This window comes from Podarcis erhardii (assembly GCF_964252035.2).
Source record: "Podarcis erhardii genome assembly, chromosome: 5".
Taxonomy (NCBI): domain Eukaryota; kingdom Metazoa; phylum Chordata; class Lepidosauria; order Squamata; family Lacertidae; genus Podarcis; species Podarcis erhardii.
Genome location: NC_138509.1, coordinates 56,350,442 through 56,374,347, shown reverse-complemented (window position 1 = coordinate 56,374,347; position 23,906 = coordinate 56,350,442). Strand labels below are relative to the sequence as shown.

At 39.3% G+C, this 23,906-nt stretch overlaps 2 protein-coding genes across 4 annotated transcripts in view; both read left to right on the top strand.

Moving 5' to 3' along the window:
• LOC309341866 (uncharacterized protein) overlaps positions 1-9,892 on the top strand; it is a 68,246-nt gene extending 58,354 nt beyond the window's left edge. The window contains exons 2-3 of the mRNA XM_081861725.1: positions 7,561-7,622; positions 8,139-9,892. Of these exons, the coding sequence (XP_081717851.1) occupies positions 7,561-7,622; positions 8,139-8,250 (174 nt within the window). The 3' untranslated portion in view covers positions 8,251-9,892. The remainder of the gene's footprint in view (positions 1-7,560; positions 7,623-8,138) is intronic.
• CNNM2 (cyclin and CBS domain divalent metal cation transport mediator 2) overlaps positions 1-23,906 on the top strand; it is a 117,682-nt gene that overhangs the window by 74,485 nt on the left and 19,291 nt on the right. For 2 of the 3 annotated variants that reach the window (XM_081861698.1, XM_081861697.1), the window contains exons 2-4: positions 15,179-15,322; positions 18,797-18,934; positions 21,330-21,499. In XM_081861698.1, the coding sequence (XP_081717824.1) occupies positions 15,179-15,322; positions 18,797-18,934; positions 21,330-21,499 (452 nt within the window). Of the gene's footprint in view, positions 1-15,178; positions 15,323-18,796; positions 18,935-21,329; positions 21,500-22,522; positions 22,724-23,906 lie in introns of those variants that run through there. The other variant, XM_081861699.1, reaches the window with a different exon arrangement.

Below are 23,906 nucleotides of genomic sequence, written 5' to 3'. Positions count from 1 at the left end.
GGTATGTCAAAGTTTTAAAAGCCTCTATCACACATGCACAAATCAGTGCTCCAGTGCCCCACCTTGGTTATACCATTTTGTACAACAAACTATTTTTTTGAATGCCTTTTTGAACTTTTGCTGTTCAAACTGCAAAAACTGCTACTCTGCAATGATGCAGGTCATCTAGATCAATTTTTTTCATGTGATGTACAATTGGCATGTGATCCACACACTCATTTTTTTAGTATTATATTTACATTTAATCCTTTTAATCTTTGATCTTTCATAGGCATTCTACTGTTTACTGTTCACACCAATGGACAGTCCTTGATGGAAAGTTTCCATGCTATGTTTTTGGGTCATTTCCCCCACCTTTCATCACATTTTTTTCATTCTCATGTGAGATCTTTGTGCCTTTTGTACACACCTTAAAACAATCCACTTTCCCTCCTAGGATATAAACAAGAACAAAAGTTGTCAGCTCCTAGTTATTGTGCTTCACTATGGACAAAATGGAGCTTTGTGCTTTTGGTGGGGGTAGGGCAAACATCTATTTCTGTTTTATTGTTTTTAAGAAAAGAATTAGTACAAAGGTCTTCTGGAAGACTGATATTTAGCTACCGGTATATTGAAATTCTGATGGTGGTCTTTTGCCATACCACTATATTTAATTTTGTTTAAGTCCCAATGTGTATACTACAGATAAGTGTGACAGCTAATTGTACAAGAAGCAGAAACCTCAGAAAGATTTTTTTCTAGCAAATTTTATTGATTCATTTAGTTAAAAATATTTATTGCATGCACTTAATCATAATAATCTTGGGGTGGGGTACAATAAAACCCAGCATTCAAGTTGTTAATAATAATGGAGAGAACAGATAAAACCAACAAGCTGAGCAGCTAATAACAACTCCCAAATGCTTGAGTAAGCAAGCATGTTTTTATTTGGTACCAAAATGAGAATGGTGGCTGTGCCAGCCCTACCTCAGAGGGGAGTGCATTCCATAAACTTGAAGAATTCACCACAAAGAAGGGTCTCTCACATGATAACTCACAGAGGTAAGATGCTGAGAAGGGTCTTCCCAGAAGAACTTAACATGAATATCCAGGAGATTGGGGCTTGCCCAATCAATAAAGGTGCACTACCGGTTCGTACAGGCATTTCCTATAATATTTAGATGATAGATAATCATTGTTGCCATACTTGAATGTCTACACTTCATAGAATTGTAGAGTTGGAAGAGACACTGAGGATCGTCTTTTCCGACCCCCTGCAATGCAGGAATATGCTGCAACCTTGACATTATCAGCACCATGCTCTATCCAACTGAACTACCATTCGAAATACACACACACACACACACACACACACACACACACACACATGTCCAGTAGCACCTTAGAGACCAACTATGTTTGTTCTTGGTATAAGCTTTCGTGTGCATGCACACTTCTTCAGGTGCTACTGGACAATTTTTTAAAATTTTTTAAAATATATTTTATATATTTTGACTGCGTCAGACCAACACGGCTACCTACCTGAATCTTGAACTACCATTGTTTCTTCACTGTTTAGTTCTTGGATTCCTTATCAATTATCTGTTGAACTGAGGTCAAGAAGGACTTGATCCTCCACAGAAACCTTATTATAAGACCCTTGAGAGTAAAATTTGTATATTGTAGCATTATTCCACTGTGGTGAGTTTATAAGCAACAGACATTTTCCTTTTGAAAGCCTCATATTTAGATTAAGAATACTTTTGGGGGGCCCAAGAGCCATTCTCAGACAGTGTAGTCAGGCTTGCTTATCTACCCCACAAAGACTGCATGTCTAAAGGAAATGACAGAAATAGATACATTTGTTTCCAAAACACAACCTTTTGGTCTAGAGAAAAGATACCTGTCTCTTGGGAAAGATGAGAAGGCTCCCATCTCCTCTATCTGTCTGGGCTCAAGGCCTTATAATCCTTTGTCTCAAACTGCTTATCATTTACTAGAAAAACATTCCAGCATGTGTATGTTAGCATCAGAAAAGATGGAAAGATTGATGTCCTATGTAGAATCTTTATTTATAGGAAAATGGAGATGAACCAAAATAAGATGGGAAAATGCAAGTCTTTAAATACTCTGGGAATGATGGAAAATGGGTGGCTTGCATTGTCCCCAGGGTTCAGGAGACTTTCTCATGAACAGCTTGTAGGAACCCAGTGGGTAGTTATTTCTATCAAATTCAAACCATTCTTGAATGTAAAACATTGTCTTTAAATGGTGTTAAACTTTATCAGACACTATTTTCTGCATTATGCTTCTGCATTTCAACTACGTTGACTGCTCAGTTTTTCAAGCATACAGTATATCTATCAACTTTCCTTGGTTATAGTTCAATGTGACCAGCTATAATTTAAGTACCCTGCTTACCTATTTCTATTATGCTGTCATTATGTGTTGACTCAAATTAAGAAAGGAGAGTTAGAAACTGAATAATTGGTTTCAATCTGTTTCAAATTTAGGAATTTTGCTTTCCCCTGTGCTTTCCCTCCCAGCTTTTGGAAGGTAGGATTTATTTCTAGTATAGTGCCTCAGCGTTGTGTCTGGGAAGAAAAAGCCTGGGAAGAGAGCGGTACCTATTTATCTACTTGCACTTTGACGTGCTTTCGAACTGCTAGGTTGGCAGGAGTTGGGACCGAGCAACGGGAGCTCACCCCGTTGTGGGGATTCAAACCACCGACCTTCTGATCGGCAAGTCCTAGGCTCTGTGCCACAGCGCCATCCGCATCCCTAATGGATAAGGCAGGCCTGAATAATTTTAAATTTTTGTTAGGGCTTCCTTCCATTGGCCTGTGCTTCCCCACCAGCCTCTGGTTGGCCACTGTGAGAATAGGATGCTGGACTAGATAAGCCTTTTATCTGGTATAGCAGGGCTCTTTGTAATGTTTGTATGATACTTCTCAAACCATTGCCAGCACTCAGGAAACAATGGAAGAGATAATTGGAACAGATTTGAGCACTCCTTCCTGTTTATGGAACACTCTCAATCTTCTCTCAGTGCCATTGGTGAACATTTCAAGCTGTAGGGAGTTAGAATACTGACTTCTTCACAGTTGAAAGTCCTGTGCCATTGAATCCAATGGGTTGGCTTTTGAGCATGAATAATGTAGGATATCACCAGCTATGGGCTACTAGCACAGATAACCATCTAACAGTATGGGAAATATGGCAAAGCCTTACTACTTCATATGGTGAATATCATATGGTGATGTTATTGGCCTTTATGATACCTTTGAACACATGATAGAAAAGTTGACCGCATTTGTAGTAATATGACTAGCAGCCACATAGTAGAAATCCCTTATCACATAGTAATGTGGACTCGTTTTCTGTAAAATTTTAATAGTTCTGCTCTTCAATTTTAAAATCCACTGAATTCCAGAGGAGGAGGAAATTGCATTGCTAACAGCGGAGCTTTCCAAACTCTGTGTTGCAACGTGTTAGTGTATCTGCTGCAGTGTGTAAATGTGCAATGCAAACGCTCCTCCCAGGGCTGGAAATGTGTTAGTTTAACTTCTGGTTCGCTAGTAAAACTGAATTACCGTGTCGTGAAAATAAATGTGTCACGAACATGAAAAGTTTGGAAAGCTCTGGCTAACAAGGGTATGATGTCAGGCTCAAATTACAGAGGTGTAGCCCCCAGACCTTCACTTTTGTCCCTGCCCTTCTTAGCTACTGTTTTTTGACAGCGGCATTAGCTAGCTAAAAATGAGAAGCTGGTGTAGAGACTTGTGGACTTTATTTAGGGGTTCCTGTCTTTCATAATTTGAGTATTGTGTGATACAAAGTAGAATGTGCTTTTGCCTCAAAAATCACTTCAGTAAGGTTTAAGTTCACAATCACATAATTAAGCTCAAGAAATAAATTACAAATTGGAAACACATTCTCTTTCTCTCTGTCTTCATATTTCTGTAAATGACCAAGCGTATTTTGCAATTACTTTTATAGAAACAGTTAGAAATATTTGTCACGTTTTCTAGTGGTGGGAAAATATGAGTGGAAAATAATGTGTTTTGTTCTGCTGGGACACTAAGGTAAAATAGCTATCTGTGTAATCTGAATCCTTTTTTTAGTGCAGAAATAAACCATAGCCCCACTGTGAACTTGAGAAATATTTCCTATTTGTTAGAATTACTTGGCCTGTTTGTGTGACCCGTATTAAGGAACTGATGTTGCCTCACCAATCCTTCAGTATGCCTTGACTTGACTGACAAATATTAAACAATACATAATGAATGTCAGAGGAGCCCTGCTGGATCAGGCCAAAGGCTCATTTAACCTTGACCCCTCTAATCCATCATCCTGTTCTCACTGTGGCCACTCAAATGCTTATAAGAAGCTGGCAAGCAGCAACAGCACTCTCCCCATTTGTGATTCCTAGCCTCTGGTATTCACACAGATGCAATTAAGCAGCACGTTGTATTTGGTCGTGTGTTCATTGCAGTTGGTGTTGTTTTCATTCCGCTACAGTTCGGATTCTGCTAAAACCTATGTTGTCTATCTTCCTATCTGCTATGGCCTAAACTGCTGTAATTAATTGTGGAATCAATTATGGAATAAATATAAATACAGTTCAGTGGACAAGAAATTTAAAAGATAATGCATAAAATCATATAATAATTTACATGCTTGCAGATCAAAAAAATAATATTGTAGTGAGTATTGCTTGTATTTGCTTAAGTGATTTCTATTCCTGACCTCCAAACAAGCAATTATGGCAATTTCTATTTCTAAAAGAATCCACCAACAGTCCTAGGTATTCAGAGGCATAAACCTCCAAGTGGATGTAGAATATAACCAATGGCTAGTAGCCTAATATAGTTTCATCACCCATGAATTTGTCTAATCTGCTTTTAAAGCCGTCCAATTTGGTAACTGTCCCTATACTTTGTGGAAATGAATTCCATATAATGCAGAATTTTATACATCTCTGTCATGTCTCTCTTTATTTGACTTTTTCCTAAACTAAAAGGTCCCAGGTGTTACAACCTTTCCTTGTAGGGGAATTCCAATTTTGTAGGGAAATAGCAATTTTGGTTGCTCTTTTATGACCTTTTCCCAGCTCTACAGTATCCTTTTTGTGGTGAGGTGTCCAGAACTGTATGCAGTATTCTAAATCACCCCCATCATATATGAAGAGTAGAAAAATGTAACCATATTAAAGGAATATGCTGAGTAGTTTTGAGACATAGATGACAATTTATTTATATACGTATACATCTGATTATTTCCTTTTTCTCCATTTAGTTTGTTAGTCTTACATTTACCGAAAACAGTACTATATTTGTTGTTTAGTGCTCCTCTGATTAACTTTATTTTGGTTACCCTTGACCAGATACACAGTTGGAATCCAGCGCTTGGTTGTTTTCAGTCCTTGATAAACACTTCCTTATCTCATTTGCTTTTATTTGTAGCTAAAGTTTTGAACATGTAGTATTCTAACTAATTGTTGTTGGACTCACATTTAATTCAAGTTCCTGATGCCAGGTTTAGACGTTACAGCACTTTTTTTTGTATTGAGAAAATCAAAAGAAAGCTTCCTGCTCCCTCTACTGGTGATGGTCTTGATGGCTGATAAGTGAAGAACAACTTGTACAAATATGGAAGTACTAACATGTAAATTCCCAGCGGGGAGAAATGCAACTTTTCTGAACTTACCAAACAATTTAATTTATCTTGGAAATTGAAGGCCATGTGGGAAGATTAGAGCAGTAGTAATAGCCAGCAAGTTTGGAAGACTCAGCAGCCAGAGGATTGGAGAAGATCAGTCTACATCCCAATCCCAAAGAAAGGCAGTGCCAAAGAATGCTCCAACTACTGCACAATTACGCTCCTTTCACACGCTAGCAAGGTTATGCTTAAAATTCTACAAGGCAGGCTTAAGCAGTATGGATTATGGAGGAAACTAGAGAGTTCCAGAAAAACATCTACTTCTGCTTCATTGACTACGCAAAAGCCTTTGACTGTGTCGACCACAGCAAACTGTGGCAAGTTCTTAAAGAAATGGGAGTGCCTGGTCACCTCATCTGTCTCCTGAGAAATCTCTATGTGGGACAAGAAGCTACAGTTAGAACTGGATATGGAACAACTGATTGGTTCAAAATTGGGAAAGGAGTATGACAAGGCTGTATATTGTCTCCCTGCTTATTTAACATATGCAGAATTCATCATGCGAAAAGCTGGGCTGGATGAATCCCAAGCCAGAATTAAGATTGCTGGAAGGAATATCAACAACCTCAGATATTCAGATGACACAACTTTGATGGCAGAAAGTGAGGAGGAATTAAAGAACCTCTTAATGAGGGTGAAAGAGAAGAGCGCAAAATATGGTCTGAAGCTCAACATCAAAAAGGCTAAGATCATGGCCACTGGTCCCATCACCTCCTAGGAAATAGAAGGGGAAGAAATGGAGGCAGTGAGAGATTTTACTTTCTTGGGCTCCATGATCACTGCAGATGGTGACAGCAGTCACGAAATTAAAAGACACCTGCTTCTTGGGAGAAAAGCAATAACAAACCTAGAGAGCATCTTAAAAAGCAGAGACATCACCTTGCCAACAAAGGTAGTTAAAGCTATGGAGGCACACGATGAAAGGTCTCAGATGATGATGATCTGGGTCTGGGTTGGTTCATAAGGGGAGAGGCGGTCCATGAGGTATTACAGTCTCCTGAGGGAAGGTGATAAAGGCTTGGGACTACACTGTGTGAGTAGGATTTGGGAATGTCACAAGGGGAGTCATTGTGCTACTGCTGTGTGGTACAATACAAATGATACAAATTCAAAACATTTCAACAGTATTAAAAGCCAAATACCAAAAACATCCGTGTTCCTGCCCAAAAGGCAAAGAACATTGCGTACAAAAATATTGAGAGAAAGCAAGAATACTGAAGGATGGAGGGGCAGCGCATCCTGTTTTGCTGTTTCAGGTGAAATGGGAACTGCTGCTGCAACTGTCACTACTCCCTCCACCACCATGCCTGCTGCTGCCAATACCACCAGATCTGCTGCTGCTGCTGCTGCTATGTGCTCTGTCAGGTGGCGCCAATTTGAGGCAAGATCATGCCATTTTGGGTGAGACGTGATCTTGCCCGAAATTGCTGCTGGTGGCATTGGTGCCTTACCCTACCCAATGGCTGTGCTGGCTCTCCCTGGTTGGAGGTGGGTGGGCAAAGCAGGTGGAAAAGCATGTCCTTGATGGTTCCTGCAGGCTCTCCCCTGTAACAATGCCTGTCAGGCAGGCAGCAGCTCCTCTTTAGAAGGGTTCCTAGCTTCTGCTAGACTATGATATACTAATTTTGTCTGCAAGTTCATAGAAACTGTATAAGCATGAGCACTGAAAGTACTGTCTACCACTGCATAGCCACCGGGGACAGCCATCATTGTAACTTCTGAAGCCAAGTACAAATACTTTTTCTGAGCATCTTTTTAGTGTAAGCATGGAGGCCATTTCTTCAAAGAACCTACCTCTTTGATGTTCCTGAGAGATCAGAACCCTAAGACCTGGACAGCTAGCATTGTACTTCTTTACAGGTGGCAACAAGACAGAGAAGGCCAGCACAAGAGACAGCACTGCTCATGATATTTAACTCCTGGTAAGCAAAACTATGTTGTGCTGTTTTACCTTCTATATTTGTCATGAACTACCATTTTGGCAGTTCAATTGGAAAGGGACATTTAACCACATATGATACATGGCTTTGGGATGAAATAATTAAAGGAGAGGAAGGGAGGAAGGAATCATAATGATATCACAATATGATATCAGATGATATCTGAATCAGAATAACCATAACTCCACATTTATCCTGCTTGTTTTTGTGTCTCATTGATATACCCTCACCATTTATTTCTTCACAAAGCTGAGTTTCTTTTCTACTTGGCTCTCCTTGCCTTGTTCTTCCACTTTCACCTCACTACCCCCCCCCCCAGCCCTGTTTCTTCCATCTCTGTCCTTGAACAGAAGTATGCATATGAGTTGCAGAAGGTGTCCCTTGGGTTCATCTGTTTGCTGACATGTTGACATCTTTAGTTTTTCCTTACTTTTTAGGAGTATGTGAGACAATATCTATTGTTCTTTGTCACTTAACTTTCTCTGTGCTTTTTTCCAGCAAAGTGTCTGACTTGAGGATTACAACCCATCACTCAAGAAATATGGCAAGAGAAGGAAAGGCAGAGGAAAGAAATTTTACATTGTCTCCCTGCCAGAGATGTGCTTCATGAAACACCAAAGTGACTCCTCAGCCTGAACTCAAAAGAAATGATGAAACAAATATCAGGCCTGTGTCCTGGCAAACAGGACAGCTGTCCAGAAATGGATGCTAAAGTTTATGGGTAGTGTGATAGAGAGTTCTTAATTTGCGCTAAAGTTCTATAGATGTTTCAAATAGGATAACATCCTGGGTGCAACAACTGGTACTGATAATTTACTCTACTTTGCTATGGTTCTTGAAAATGCAGGCTATATTTTGAATTCAGTCCAAAGACCAGTAGGGAAAGAGACAAATCCCTTTTGCTGTGGCTGGCAGTTACTGTTTTAAACACTGCTAAAGATCCATTGAGGGACGCGGGTGGCGCTGTGGGTTAAACCACAGAGCCTAGGACTTGCCGATCAGAAGGTCGGCGTTCGAATCCCCACAACGGGGTGAGCTCCCGTTGCTCGGTCCCTGCTCCTGCCAACCTAGCAGTTCGAAAGCACGTCAAAGTGCAAGTAGATAAATAGGTACTGCTCCAGCGGGAAGGTATACAGCGTTTCTGTGCGCTGCTCTGGTTCGCCAGAAGCGGCTTAGTCATGCTGGCCACATGACCCGGAAGCTGTACGCCGGCTCCCTCGGCCAATAAAGCGAGATGAGCACCACAACCCCAGAGTTGGCCACGACTGGACCTAATGGTCAGGGGTGCCTTTACCTTTACTAAAGATCCATTGCAGTGCTAACTTTATCCACTGGAGCAATCTCCACTGTTCTGTGCTGTACTGTACTGTTCAGTGCACTGTTATTAAGCATGACAAATAAAGTAGCATCAAATTCCATTTGTCTCACTGTTGTTTGTAGCATGTAATGCAGGAGTTAAATTGATGCCTTTAGTGGAACATATATCAAATACTGGTGACTGCTGGCATACTTTGCGTGGCTACATCCAGACATTTTGGTAGCCAGTGAATCTATAGTCAGCCAAACCTACGTTTGACAAGTATTCAGAACTTGCAAAGATTTGAAGCTGACTTCATAGAATTGTAGAGTTGTAGCGTATCCTGAGGATCATCTAGTCCAACCCCTTGCAAGGCAATAATATGCAGCTGTCCTTGCTTAGTTATTAACAGTGGTGAACAGCTTTTTATCTAGCTTCAAAATGATAATTATCATTGATTAATGTAGAAGACCTGGTGAAGGTTCCTTTAATATTGTGATGATCTATGGATCCACACTACTTTCCCCCTTATGTTATTGCAGGAAAGCTATGTTGGTTTATGTAAAAATTAGAAGGAAAGAAGTGCAACACTAAAAGGAAGAAGGAGGCAGACCTCAGAGAGTGTCAATAGAAAGCAATGTGACAAACTTCAAAATGTGTGGATCATTTAATAGAATGCAAATTACAGTTAACGTTATATTTGAAGGCAAATGTAAATGTATTTATAATAAAGGATTTGCATGTTCTGTTGATCTTCTGATGAAATGAGTGATGTGTTATGTAACATTAGTTTCATTTACTTTGAATGTTAAGGTTCTTTTTCATGAGCACAATTCATGACAGTAATGAATTGCATTATGATTGCATGATTTGTGTTGAACATCCGTTCCCATGAACAACTGTTCTTGAAGAAATATTTGTGAAAACACTTTGTGGCATTTGCAGTCTAACAAATAAATTATCCATATAACATTCATTTGTACATTTACCTCTCCTTTTCCCTTGGTTTTCAATGTTTGTCTTGTGTATATTTATTTGCCTACCTAGTGGGCTAAGGTTGGTTTATATGTGACAATTTTGCTACTTTGAAAGTACTCCTGTATTGAAAACTTTATGTAGACTGTAAGAGTTAAGATCAACAAGTAGTTTGATTTGAATGTTTTTCATATCTAGAACTGCTATCTGTTGTGTTTAAAGCAGTTGGTAATTTAAGCAACCTACATTATCAACTATGTCTTTTAGACTGAAATCTTATGCTGCTTAAGTTGTTGGGAGTAAACACCGTTGAACTTTCTTCTGAGCAGGTGTCTAGGATTGCTCTGTTAAATTAGAAGCTTTCCATAGGCTGTTGCAGTTACATAAAAATAATTTGACCAATGCTTTCTGAACCATATTTTCTCCTCAGTTGCTGTTTTCAGTGGTGCAGAACTTTTGGTATTGTTTGTTCTTCCAAAAGAATATAAATCAGTAATGTGAATGCTTGTATCAGTTATGAAAGGCTTTTCTATCAAAGCTGAAAGTGGTATCTGCATTCATTTTGCAGTTTCCCACATCTTAGTGAAACACGCATCTAAATCCAGTGACTATATGCCCAGAAGAGATGACATCCTATAATAAAGGAATGAATTATGCTTTCTTCATGTACAGGATAAAAAAAATGGAAGGGGGAAAAATAGTCCATATTTAAATATATTTAAATAACTGGAGCTTCTCGTGTTGCACTTAGATACTGGTAGTTTTAGTGGCCTAGGTTCTTTGTGGTTTTTGGTGTCTTTGTTTCTGGGAAATAATCAGGAACGTTGTCTTTTTCTTTGCTACTCCCTAAATTGTGCCTCTGTTTATACAGACCAACAGGCACTGGCCTGGTGGGTCCTTTACACAGAAATAAATATAATTATAATAAATAATTTATAAAACTCATTAACTTAGATAAATATGAGGGACTCTAAAGAAATTGAAAGAAAAGGAACTTGGAAGTTGTCAGTTAATATTCAGATAATACTTGAAACCATCCATTCAGATCCATGATGGTAGGATTCCTATCAGATATCCTATAGTAGCAGATAATTCAGTCCTGTAATCAAAATTTGCTGTTTCTCCTAAAGACGCCTAAGATAGTAATCAATTAAAAGTTGTAAACCAAAATTAATCCTACATAGTCACATTGAAATTCAGTTACATTCCTTTCACACATAATTTTGCTGCTCTTGAGTCTTTGAATTACATTATGAGCATCCTATCATATGCATAAGAACTTGTAAATTACGCCCAACTGGTTTCAAGTGTGCAGAGAATTCCTGCTGTGTACATTGTTGTATCAGGTGTAGTCATCTAAAGTTACCACTCTCCTGTTAGCTCACTGACCAGTTAAAGTGGTACCTCAGTTTGAGAACAGACCGGTTTAAGAACAATTTAGTTTACAAACTCCGCAAAACCAGAAATAATGTCCCAGTTTGAGAACTTTACCTTGGTCTAAGAACAGAATCCGAACGGTGGAAGGGCACCGGTGGCGGGAGGCCTCATTAGGGAAAGCGCACCTCAGTTTAAGAATGGTTTTGGTTTAAGAATTAAGTTCGTAAACCGAGGTACCACTGTACAACATACATAAACTGTAGCAATAACCTCAACACACAATTATTAGCATGGGAATATATTTTGTGACCTTTGGTTCTAATAATCCTGTAATTTGGTTCTAATAATCCTGTAATTCTTACAAAAATAATATATTTGTAATTAAATGGAAAAGACAATGGTATCTTAACACACATTGTGTTTTGATTCCTAGAAAGCTATCATAGAATGGTGGAATTGGATGAGACCACGATGGTCATTTAGTCCTGCCCCTTGCAATGTGCGACTCTTTTGCCCAACATGGGGCTCAAACACACGACCCATGAGATTAAGTGTCTCGTTCTCTACTGACAGAGCTATGTATAAGTTGTAGCTGATATAGAAAGAGCTGAAGGTCACACAGTAACAAAATGAAGTGATTATTATTGGAGATTGTGGGTTTGAATAAAATATAAATTTTTGGTCTTCCTTACTTTGCCTTTTTATTCTAGTAAAAAACCCACAGAAGTGTCATGCTGAAATGTTCATATTTAATATGGAAGATCTTAGGACTGGTTAAACTTAATGGAGCTTGTCTGACATACAGTACTTACTTTACATATTATATATTATCTAGCCATGTGAAAACCAAAATGCAGTTGATATTCAAAACTACCACACCTGTCATTTATAGTCTTCTGGTGGTAAAATATTTTCTGACTTTGGTGGTGTATGATCAGGCTGGTAAAAATTAGATCTACACTCACATAACAAACTTTGATTAGAACTTCCAGTACCTGGAATGTAGATTGGTAGTATTATAATTGAGCAAGGAAGTAATTTGTCCATCCTCCATACTTTGGAACTGTTTATTAGCATGTGCATAATTAAAAATACAAATCATTGTTCTAATAATGATCTTCATTGAGAAACAAGGTCTCTTCAAGATAAGTCTTGCTGGTGCTGTGGAGTTGGTATTTGAAGTATGTCCATCTGCATCTAAACGAGTAGCTCCAAGACAATCAGATTATGTAGTAGTTACTTTGGTGAGAATATCGCGTAAGTGGAATGGAAACTTCATTTTGAGTCTAATATTAGACCTTGCTTTGGAAAATTCCTTTTAAATGATCACAAGCTGGGAATAGCAAAAGTATTTAGCTTTCGACAGACAGCATTCACAAAGAATTTGTTTTTAACTGATTATGTTAGGTCCCTGGGAAAGCAGATGTGAAGCTTACCAAGCTGAATTGGTTTGACCTGATGCAGTGTTCATGTCAGTTGTTAGGGTCCCCTCCCTGGTCTATTTTTTCCAAGATAGCTTCATTCTTTGACCATGAGTGAGTTTGGATGGAATACTTTGAATGCTTGTGAGTTTAGTAAATCTCAGCTTCTTCCACCAATTTCCTATTGTCTACAAATGAGTTTAATAAAAGTCAATCAGACTGTTTTGATTACTTTCCAGACTATGGGCATTTTCTCAGAAGTACCACTGAGTTCAGTGAGTCTTACTCCTTGGTTAAGTATGTGCAGGATTACAGCCTTACAGCCCTGCAATTGTTTACACAATGATGTGCAGATGTTTTGTTTGTTTGCTTCTTGTTTAGCCCTTTAATATCTAGGAAATGAATTATCTGAAGTGAGACTAGCTAGACTTGAATTGGTAGTTTAACTGTTCTTTAGTGAACTCTCTGACACTATAGTTTAGTGCAATTTGCTGCATGGTTAATAAGCTTTGGATTGACTTTGGTTTACCAGTGATCATTGACAGCTAGGATAGCTCAATCAGTAGAGCCTGAGACTCACGAGTCATGGGTTTGAGCCCCACATTGGGCAAAAGATTCCTACATTGCAGAGGGTTGGACTGGATGACCCTTGTGGTCCCTTCCAACTCCACAATTATATGATTCTATGTTTGTTGTAATGAAGATCCCCCTTGTAAAACTGTGGCATTAAAATTCCCACCATTTGTATAATCAATAGATTTATTTGAAGTATAAAAAATGGGTCTAACAAAAAATGTCTGAGAGTGGCATAGCTAAGCTTATTTGTTCAATTATGGTAGTTGACAGTATACTGGCTGTCACTTGCCTGTGTTAAAATAAGTTATTGCGCTGCTTTTAATTCTGCATATGATTGAATTCATCTGTTTGCAAATGAACAGTATAATACAATACATCTGATGTTTGCTCTTGTGGAATGTCAGTAAACTAGGAATAATTATCATCTTAGCTACAGGCAGTGTGGTGAGGTGAAACATTTTCTATTTCATAAGTTCATTAGTGATAATGAATGGATTGCCGTTGAAAATGTAAAATATTTCAAGCTTGGCAGTTTCAAGATTTCTACCTCTATTTGCAAGTAAAATAAACATGCTAATTCAGATCACAGGGGCCATCAGAAAATTTCCCAAAGCAAATTGGAAATTTACCTGTTGGCAGTGAATGAGGATGACTCCTCTTGCTGCACTTGGCAGGAAGAGCCCAGAAATCTTTTTGCCTCCTTCCTAGTCTGAACCTGCCTTCAGTCAAAGACAGTTAGGGTCCTCTTGGGTACTCAGCTGCCCCATGTATTACCATCACTTTTACTCTCCTTTCATGAGCTTTTATGCTCTGTTTCTCATCTTTGTTGGCTATGGTGTTAGGGAGTGTGTGAGAGAGTCTGACTATTGTTCATTCCCTTCTGTTTATGGATGGGGTGGGGGCTCGCATCAGCCGTCAAGTGGTTCAGGAAATGTGGAAATGAATATCAGTGTCTTGGAACTTGGTGAACTTTGTGCAGTTCAGCTCAGTCTAAGTCTCTTGATGTTGGAGATCAGGGGCATGCACTTACTGGTTCACACAGACAAACCATTGGCAAAAGCATATGTAAACGAACCGGTGGGACTTGGTCACTGGGGCCAACATCCTTTTCAGTTGTGCTGAATACAACCTGCTCTCTTTGAAAGCTGAACAGTTAGCAGGCCTGAAGTACACCATGGCAGATTGGTTGAGTTGCAGAATCGTAAATGAAGCATAGTGGCAGCAGAATCTGAGGGCGTTTTAGATGCTGCTGGATAGTTTGGGGCATAGAGTCAGTGGTGGTTCTCTTTGCCACACCTGAAAATACTCAGGTCTATCTCATGTGTCTGCCATGTGCGGCTACCCAGGGGAACAGATGTCTTAAAATCCATTTCACTAGCTAGCCTGCTATATGCCTCCCAGCCATTTTGTGAGTTCCAACAAATGGTGAAGAAGGGTCAGAGACTCAAAATTGATCTGATTCTTGTGGCCCCCATTGGCCATGGAGTCCATGATTTCTGGACCTGGTGACTATGACTGCGCCTGGCTGGTGGCCATTGCCACTGTGTCAAGACCTGCTAGTCCAGGGGCCAGTATTTCACCCCTGGCTAGGGCTCTTCCCAGCTGACAGCCTGGAGGCTTAACCCAATACAAGGTTGTCGTAGAATGGTTGAGTTTTTATAAATATCACCTGTTATAATTTTTGGACCAACTACATACAAGTTCTACCTGTAAACAGCTTTATGCTGATTCTAATAATCTTTATGAACTTTCAGATATAATTGTATTTTAGATTGACAGTAACCCTTTAACCATCTGCTGTTTCATTGCAGGATCCATCCATGTCATTTTGACAGCGGCTGGCTAGTGATTCTGCAATAATTTCTAATTTCTTGGTCTACTACTCTGTGCAGGTAAATCTCACTTGGCAATAGTGCAGCGGGTGAACAATGAAGGGGAAGGGGATCCTTTTTATGAAGTCTTGGGCATTGTTACATTGGAAGATGTAATTGAAGAGATCATCAAATCTGAGATTCTAGATGAAACAGATCTGTACAGTGAGTATTAATCCCCATGATTTCCCCCCTCAAAATAGTTTGGAGCCTTCCTTCAAATAAAGTTCCCTATCTTGTTTATTTTTTGAGATAAATTGCTTAAGATCTATGAAGTAGAATTGGAACTTCACTCCAATTAAAAGTGCTTGTCATCTACAGACCCCTCTGTCATGACACGCAGTCTTTTCTAACATTTTCTTTTAGCCTATCAGAACATTTTACTACTGACAGGCATTCTCTGGGGTGAATAGTGCTCCACTCAGCAATCTTAACAATTTCTTCCAAACTTCTACACTATAGGCTAGAGACTGTTGTTGCACTGTTACCTCTGGTGAAAGAAATTTTGCCCGTATTTGAAACAATTCCAAAGTCTCATTACTAGAGGGAAAAGTGGAGTGAGTGTAAACACCCCAACAGCAACCTCTCTTTTAAGCAACCTTCAGTTATTTGGGGGAAGAAGAATCTATCCGCAGCATAGGAAAGAGATTGATTCAGAAACACAAATAGAGAGAATCAATAACAACATTAGAAAAATACAGCACCAAAATTGGGCAATTGCCCAATATATAGTTCCTATCACACTTCAAGTAAATGAAGGAAAGTGCCTGTAAAAATAATACAGAATTACACACTATAAAAAGAAAAAACTCAGTGCTTAAAAACTGTATTTAAACAAATAGTACAGCATTTAACTGTATATACACAAAGCCAATGTATACAGTGCAAACCCTCAAATTGGGGTGGACACATTAATGGATATCTGATCTGTGTCAATTTTGCATATGTTTTTTCATAAGTCTATTCCAGCCCATTTCTACATGAATCTGCATATTTTTTTTTTATTTAAATGTGAACCTACATTTCTAAATGTATTTTATCCTAAAATACACCGTTTTTTGTTTCTAATGCATTTTGATGTGTTTCTTGAGCCAAAAACCGTTTTGCCAAAGTCAGAGACATACAAAATCTAAATAATAATTATGCTGCAATCTGTATATTACTCTTGGAGAAGTAAATTGTGTCACTTTGCTGAAAATGCTGACTAGTTGAACTTATCCTCCATCCTTATACTCTAGACAGCATTAAAACTCACTATAAGAAACTATGTACAGGATTATAAATAATAAAAACTGTTGGTACTCAAAACATCATTATTACATGAAAACCATTACTTGGGAAAAGCACACAATATCTCTCCTTTTGCTTTATCACTTTTTAAGCATCTATACATCTGTTTGTAATAAAACCTAAAACTTGCTTTAAAATGGTGGAATTGTAATTTAATTTAGTTGGAGACAGCTGGTTTAGGGGATAACCAGATATATACCCTGTTGGGTAGATTACTTTTTAATCTGTTTAGGTAAGCAGTGGTAGAAAAGTACCAAACAGCATTTAGTAAGTTTTCCTATGGTTGTGATATTTTTATGTTTTTTTCCTTATATTTTTGTGTGTATTTTATTGTACTGGATGTTTAGTATTGTTTAAAGTGACTGTTTTAATTTGCATGCACTGTGTGTATACTGTGGCTAAATATTGTAGTGTTTTTAAATATAATCACATTGGGTGTTATCTTTTTAGCATATATAATTTTGTGTTATTTTTACAGACATTTCCCTTAATAAAGAATGTTGAAAGAGATTCATCACTCCTCTTCCATCTTTTGCCCGTTCCCCTTGGAAGAAAAGGGGATGGGTGGGAAGCAGGTTCATTCTTATTGGCATGATCTCTTGTCCCTCACCCCACTGTAACTTTAAAAAGGAAGGGAAAAGTGAGGGTATAAGGAGAGGAATTGTTCATTTGCTATATCTGAGTTCCAGTCATTCAGCGGAACTCTTTACAGGGGAAGTAGAAAAAGCATAAATGGAACTTCACTATCTGTATGATAGTGTGTGTAGGATGCAGGAAAAGATGGAAGCCCTTCTGTGAATTATCATGGGTTTCCACTTGAAAATACGTTAGGTTTGATTTTACCATAAAGGGAAAGCAATTATTCTGTAAATATTTCAGTTTTTAAATATCTGTCCGTTACAACTTTCTTCATTTCCTATTTGGTTCATTCTTCATTTCCTATGGGGTATTAGGGGAGAGGTATTTCCTCTGGTGGGGGACATGCCATGCTCCTTCTGGGGTAGTTTGTCCATCTTTGGTCCTCATCCTGCACTCAGCTCTCACCTGTGGCTCCTAAAAGCTGTCAGCATGTGACACCAGCACCATGAAAAGGCTTCAACTTGTGGTTAAACCAGGTGAGGGTAGTCAATGGGTCTCAAACCCTCAATAAGTTAGGGACATCCCTGCGTATGAAGACAGGCTCTGGTGGATTGAGCAGACAAGACCAATAGCAATAGTAGGTCCAGTGGTCAAGAATGCATTTTCTGCACATACTGTAGAGGAAGGTAGCCCATCTAGGAGAAGGAAAACTCTGATCCTAAACCTCCACTGCTTTGCAGAATATCTTTGGGAGAAGAAATGCTAAGGAGTGAACCCTACACAAATCCAGAGTGGAGTCCCTAAGATGGTTGGATGGCACCTTGTATGTCGCCTTCTGGCAATTCCTGTTGCCAAGCACATTGCTTTTCTTTCCTTTGTATTACATCAGTGAGGCTGAAAGGGGAGGAGGTCTTGTCGTATGGGCAGCCCAGGACCTCCATACACACTGTCTAAGCTTGCGCCCCAGGGAGGTCACTTCAGTGCTGCTAATGCAGCAGTTTGGCTTCACCTCCCCAAGGTGCGCCCCATTGTCTATCAATGGATGCCAACTTGGCTACTAAGCTTGGCTCTATTGCTGTAAATATCTCAATCCCAGCTAGGCATTTCACTACTGTTGTAGACACTTCTACTAGTTTCACAGTTAATCTAATAGGCAGCAGAGCCAACTTTCCTCCACTTGGTTCATAAAATTTATTAAATTCACCTAACCTGATACAGTTTTCTTGTTCGCACTAAATATTTATAAGTATGAGAGCAATAAATCCACTCCTGATAATCTTCAGGATCTGTGAGTTGTTTCTTTCACATCAACTCTTTCCCAAAATACTTCCATTGTAGAGTTATTGTGTAATGTATAAGGACATTACAGTGCTGCTTATAGAGCAGCACTGATGACTTCTGGCACAGGGTGTCCCTTTGTGCTGATACAGGAAGTCTTTTGGCTGATTTTTATGTTCTGAGCACAGCATGAAAACAGAGTCATAAGTTTGTTCACTCTATAACTTGAACTTAAATGCTTGCAATTATTCAGGTGTTAGGAGCTAAATAACCCCAAAATCTTGTAAGTAGATGAATGGATCTTCACATAGGTACATGAGATTCTTCCTGTGCTGTTGATTGCAGTTTGCAGTGATTGTGCACATAACTTCAAGAGTTTTTATTTTATGAGAATGGCGTAATGTATGTGTGCTTATTCCTGTTTCTAAACAGTGTCACCCAGTGTTCATGTTGGACCCTTATTGAATTATTGTTTTATTTCTCCATCTCCAGCTGATAACAAGACCAAAAAGAAAGTAGCCCATCGAGAGAGAAAGCAGGACTTCTCTGCCTTCAAACAGACAGACAGCGAAATGAAGGTTAAAATATCACCACAGTTGCTGTTGGCAATGCACCGTTTCCTAGCAACAGGCAAGTGTGGCTTATCACAGTTTGATCACTCCGGGGTCCAAGAGCTGATTTGCTAGTAGAGTCTGCTGACACAGTGGGTGGGACAGTGCAAGCTGACACAAAGGCTGGGTCCTAGAGAGTGATACACCCTTCATTTTAATTCCCTTCATTATTCGGTTTTGACACTTGCTCTCCAGGACACTAATGAGAGGAGGGTCAGTAACTTAAATTAAAAATGGATCTGGAAGATGGGGATATGTAGAAGTGCCACAGTGTACATGTTTTGACTCCAACAAACTGAAGGCCAAGTTTCATGTTACATAGAACCATCTGTCAGGGATTCTTTAGCCGTGATTCCTGCAGTGCAGGACATTGGACTAGATGACCCTTGAGGTCCCTTCCAACCCTGCAATTATATAAATCTGTGGAAGTTTTCTGTGACTTTTATTTATTTACTGTATTATTTGCAGTCCCCCCCTTTAGTCAGTTGGGAATGTATGGAGTGTTAGGGGAGGGGTAGTACCTCTGGTGGGAGTCGTTTTAGTGCTGCTAGTGCAGCGGTTTGACTTCATCCCCACACTCCATTGTCTCTTGAGACAGACAGATGCCAACAACCCTACAGCCAAGAATACCAGAGCACCAAACAATAGCATTAAAATCACTATTAACAATAAAAAATTGAACAAAAGAAACCAATCGGCATCTTAAAATTAACAGCAATCACAAATAAAACTAGCAACAGAAACAATTTAATGAGAAGCTGTTACTGGGTATTGTGAACAGAAGCAGAGGGTGGGTAGAAAAGGGGTACTTAACCCCTTCCCTACTGGCTGTTTTTCCTTTCAAAATCTCCGTTTCTGCGTCTCTCTCTTACCCTGTAGGACAAAAGGAGTTTGTTGAGGAATTTTGAGAAATAAAATGCCCAGTGGGAAGGGAATTAAGCATCCTTTCCCGTTCTTCCTCTGCTTTTGTTCATTAAATAAAGAAGTTGGGCAAGAGTTACACAGAACTACAAGTAACACACCCACTCAGGAAATGATATAATTGTGGACCCTTCATTAAATAGTTTGTGATGCTAAGTGTCTTTTATTGGAAGAGCATCTGGAATCAAGAGTGAGAATGTAACCTTCTATCTACAAGCTGTTCCTGGATTTATAGGTGTTTTTAAATGCCTACTGTTCAGGAGATTTGTAATATTAGTTTGTAATTCCTATCAGTGGGTATGATAGTAGCCTATTAGACTAAAAAAGGAATCCTGACCCTCTTTTGAATGGGCAGATGTCTGCAGTCTAACATTGTCCAGAGGTTTGGCTGATTCTTGGGCAGCCTTAGCAGTGAGTCTATGGATTAGAAGAGCTTTTGTCTCTGAATATCACTTTCATTCTAGAAAATTGTGCTCTACAGAGCAATTCACATGAGAGTATGTTGGCTGAAGATATCAGTTATGTTCTAGGAGTCTTGTAGTTGGGACCCATTTGCTAATGCAACTTCAAGAGGAAGACTCCCCAGAGGAAGTGTTGGATTTACAGAGAATAAATGTACAATATATTTCTTAAACTAATTTGCACAGAATGGTCCATGCCTTACACATGGACTCCAAAAGCAGTCTTTATGATTCTAGTGCTTGTATGCTCCTTGTATCTCCTTGTATAAGGAGATTGGTGCTTTGCATTTCAATATATTAACTATTAACTGTGCCCCATGTTGAGAATATTTTAGTTTTATGCTTGTGGAAGTGTCAAATAGTAAGATTTAAAAACTGGAGAAAGCATTTTGTGACAGCCACTGTAATCCTAGTTATTTGAAAATGGTCTCACTTTTGCTATTCTGTTTGGATCACAGACCCTATTTGGATCAGGCTCGCTGGCCCCTTTTTTATTTTGTGTGGTGGCTGAGCTGAAGTAAACACATATAGGACTTCTAGGCCTATAAAAAGCAAATATTAAAAGCCTCCAGTCACTGCAGAAAATACTTTCATTCACAATTCAAGAAGAAGCTTTAGTGATGCCAGCTTTCTAAATAGCCTTAATACCATTTTCATATTGTTGCATCTCTCTAAATTGAAACTGCTGTTACCACAATCTGGAAACTAACTTAATTGAAAGAGAAAGTCTGCATTTCTGGGGCTAAAATTAACTCTGTGTTTCTTTGAACTTGATGTGCATCACAAAATTGGTCTCTGGGCTGATTTTGTGATTATTTGCTTCATGATAAAAAGAATACTAGGATATGTTCTGAGGTAGTCACTAGACTAACTGTGGAATTACTGAGCAGTTTAATAAGGGGATCACTTTTGCCTTTAAAACCCGAAAATTACGTCTGCAAATGTATTTTGTGTAATGGATACAAAATAGTGATCCACGTGAGTCATCTAATGCACCGTGGGGTAAATGTCAAGTTGTGTTTATGTCTTCAGAGGTTGAAGCATTTGGCCCATCCCAGATGTCTGAAAAGATCCTCCTAAGGCTACTGAAGCACCCCAATGTGATTCAGGAGTTGAAGTATGATGAGAAGAACAAGAAAGCCCCTGAATGCTACCTCTATCAGCGAAACAAGCCTGTTGATTACTTCGTTCTAATTTTACAGGTCAGGTCTATGAATATATAAGCATCTTTCTCTCCTGCAGCAAAATTGAGCAACATCTCAGCAACAGTGACTATATTCTATAAACTACCTAGAGTAGCCTTTTTCAGCTCTCTGGATGTTGTTGGACTACAGTTCCTGTCAGCTCCAACCAGCTGGGCCAATAGTTGGGGATAATGGGGGTTGTAGTTCAACATCTAAAGAATCATGGGTTGGAAAAGGCTGACTTAGAGCTTGTAATGGGAAGGGAGCCAGGGTTCCCAGCTTGGCTTGCTTTTTTTCTGCCTGGCTGCGATATGCATGTCAGGACAAAACTAGATGATGTACACTAGGGTAAAATTAGAAACGTGAATGGCTTAAAAAAACCCAAAACAAGTAGCCAGTGTGGAACCTCTGACCTGGATTGGGACTCTTGTAGTTGTTTGTTTTTGTTTTTGTTTTTTTTTGCTATTTGCATGAATCAGAGTTTACACAACAGCCTGTGTCTGCTATTTACATTTTAAAAGCCATTCAAGCAACTGCTGATTATATTATTAGTGTGTTTTCTAGCTTTCCACTTAGCCATCAAGCGAAGCACTTCAACTTTCCTTTAGTACAGTAGTGTTTATGTCCTTATTTTTTTGCTTGGAGTTTCTGATTAAAATTAGTGAATGCATGTATTAAATATTAGTAAGTTCTGAAGTGAAAAAGGATTTATGTGTAATTAAAATTTCTAAGGAAATAATGGAAAGCAAACAAATAGTATTTACTAGGGACAAGCTAGATACAGGGTGCTTTTGTGAATTGTTCCAGCAGGGGCAAAAATTAGCTCCCTCTTTTGGCAATTTTGGGGAGTGCACTGAAAAAGGGTTGTTGGTCCAAATGAAGTAAGGGCTAATAGTTATCGAGTTGGTTGATCGTGAGGATGTACTAACCGTACTTTTAGTTGTCTTTGGTTACTGTTAATGACATCATCATGTAACCAAATCTGATTGGCTTGTAATTACATTCATTGCATGATCCTTGATTTTCCTTGCATGATCCCAGCCAGAGAGTGAAGTCCTACTAGACAATGAAAATGGCACCAAAGCAGGGAAGAGATTGGAAATGAGCAAGAAGCAAACAAGCTCAAAGGGAGGTTTTGCAAAATATGCTCCCTACCCAAAAGGTATATTACCATTTAGGCTGGGCAAAAGGTTTTTTGGGTGGTTTGCTACATGTGGTCAGCGCTGAAGCCTAGCATTGCCTATTACCATCATTTCTGGACGATTATATTTACTAAGAGAACAGCACCACCTACTGACTTGCTAATGTCTTGTTCTGCTTTGCCCTTGGAGTATAAGTCACCCTTAAATGTATTCACATCTGAAGCAAAGGTCACTTTGCTTTACATGAGAATGATTACTGTAGAAGACTGATCATCTCACCCTGCCCCTCACAGCTGTAGGAAGGAATGGGAAGCTGGTGCCCTGCTTGATGCAGCAGCAGGTAGCCTTGATGGCTCTTCAGTCCTCTTGTCCTGGGCTTTCTTCTTCCACTCCCACAAGAGTTGCAGCTCTCAGCCTATTCCTCCTCCTCCCCATCTGCTCTTTCTTTCTTTGGCTTCCCATATTGGTGGGCCAGGTCTGATCTATAGCCACCCTCCTCCTCCAGGCTCCATGTGTGGTGGTTCTTTCGCGTAATGTTGGCATTTTCCCTGAGCCACTGCTTTGCTCACCATTTCAGTGGTGAAAAATCCATGGAAGTTCTCAGGCTGGATAAAATTGAGTAGGGTTAAGTTTTATTGTTTATTAACTGCAGTACAGTAATCTGCCTTCTGTCTCATTTGGAGCAGCTACTATGCAGAAATTATCTTAACATCGTGAATGTGAGCTGAATTTGTAATGTAAAATGGTTTTCCAAGTTTGTTTTGATGCCATGTGGATGGCTGGATAAAAGACTTAACATCTGTACATATATTTCTCTTGGAAAACGCTTTGTATTTGGTACATGTTTTTAAAATTTCCAATAACATTTATAAAGCAAAAAAGCCGGGTTAAGCAGGAAGTTTGCATGCAGCTCTTGGATTGGAGGGTCCTCGCTCTTCAGGGTTGCGGTGCAGAATACATGTGTGGTTGTGGCATGTGGTCCCCTCTAGTAGCTGGCATGTGTTTCGCATTGATGCAGTCACTATTTTTTGCACATGGTCAACCTCACACGGTTGTTGTGAGATTCAATCTTGGGGGGTGGGTTCACTGTCCTGGCAAACCTCCTGTGGGAATGGGGGTTCAGTGTGTTTTGGAGGATATTTGTGAGGGGAGATTCAGTGTGTGGCGTTCACTGTGGGCTGGAGTGTATATAGAGTTGCAGTGTGGTTGGATTACAGTGAAGTGTGTGCATTTGTGGGGTTTCTAAATATGTCTGTGGACCCCCAAAGGTTGATGATTCCTGA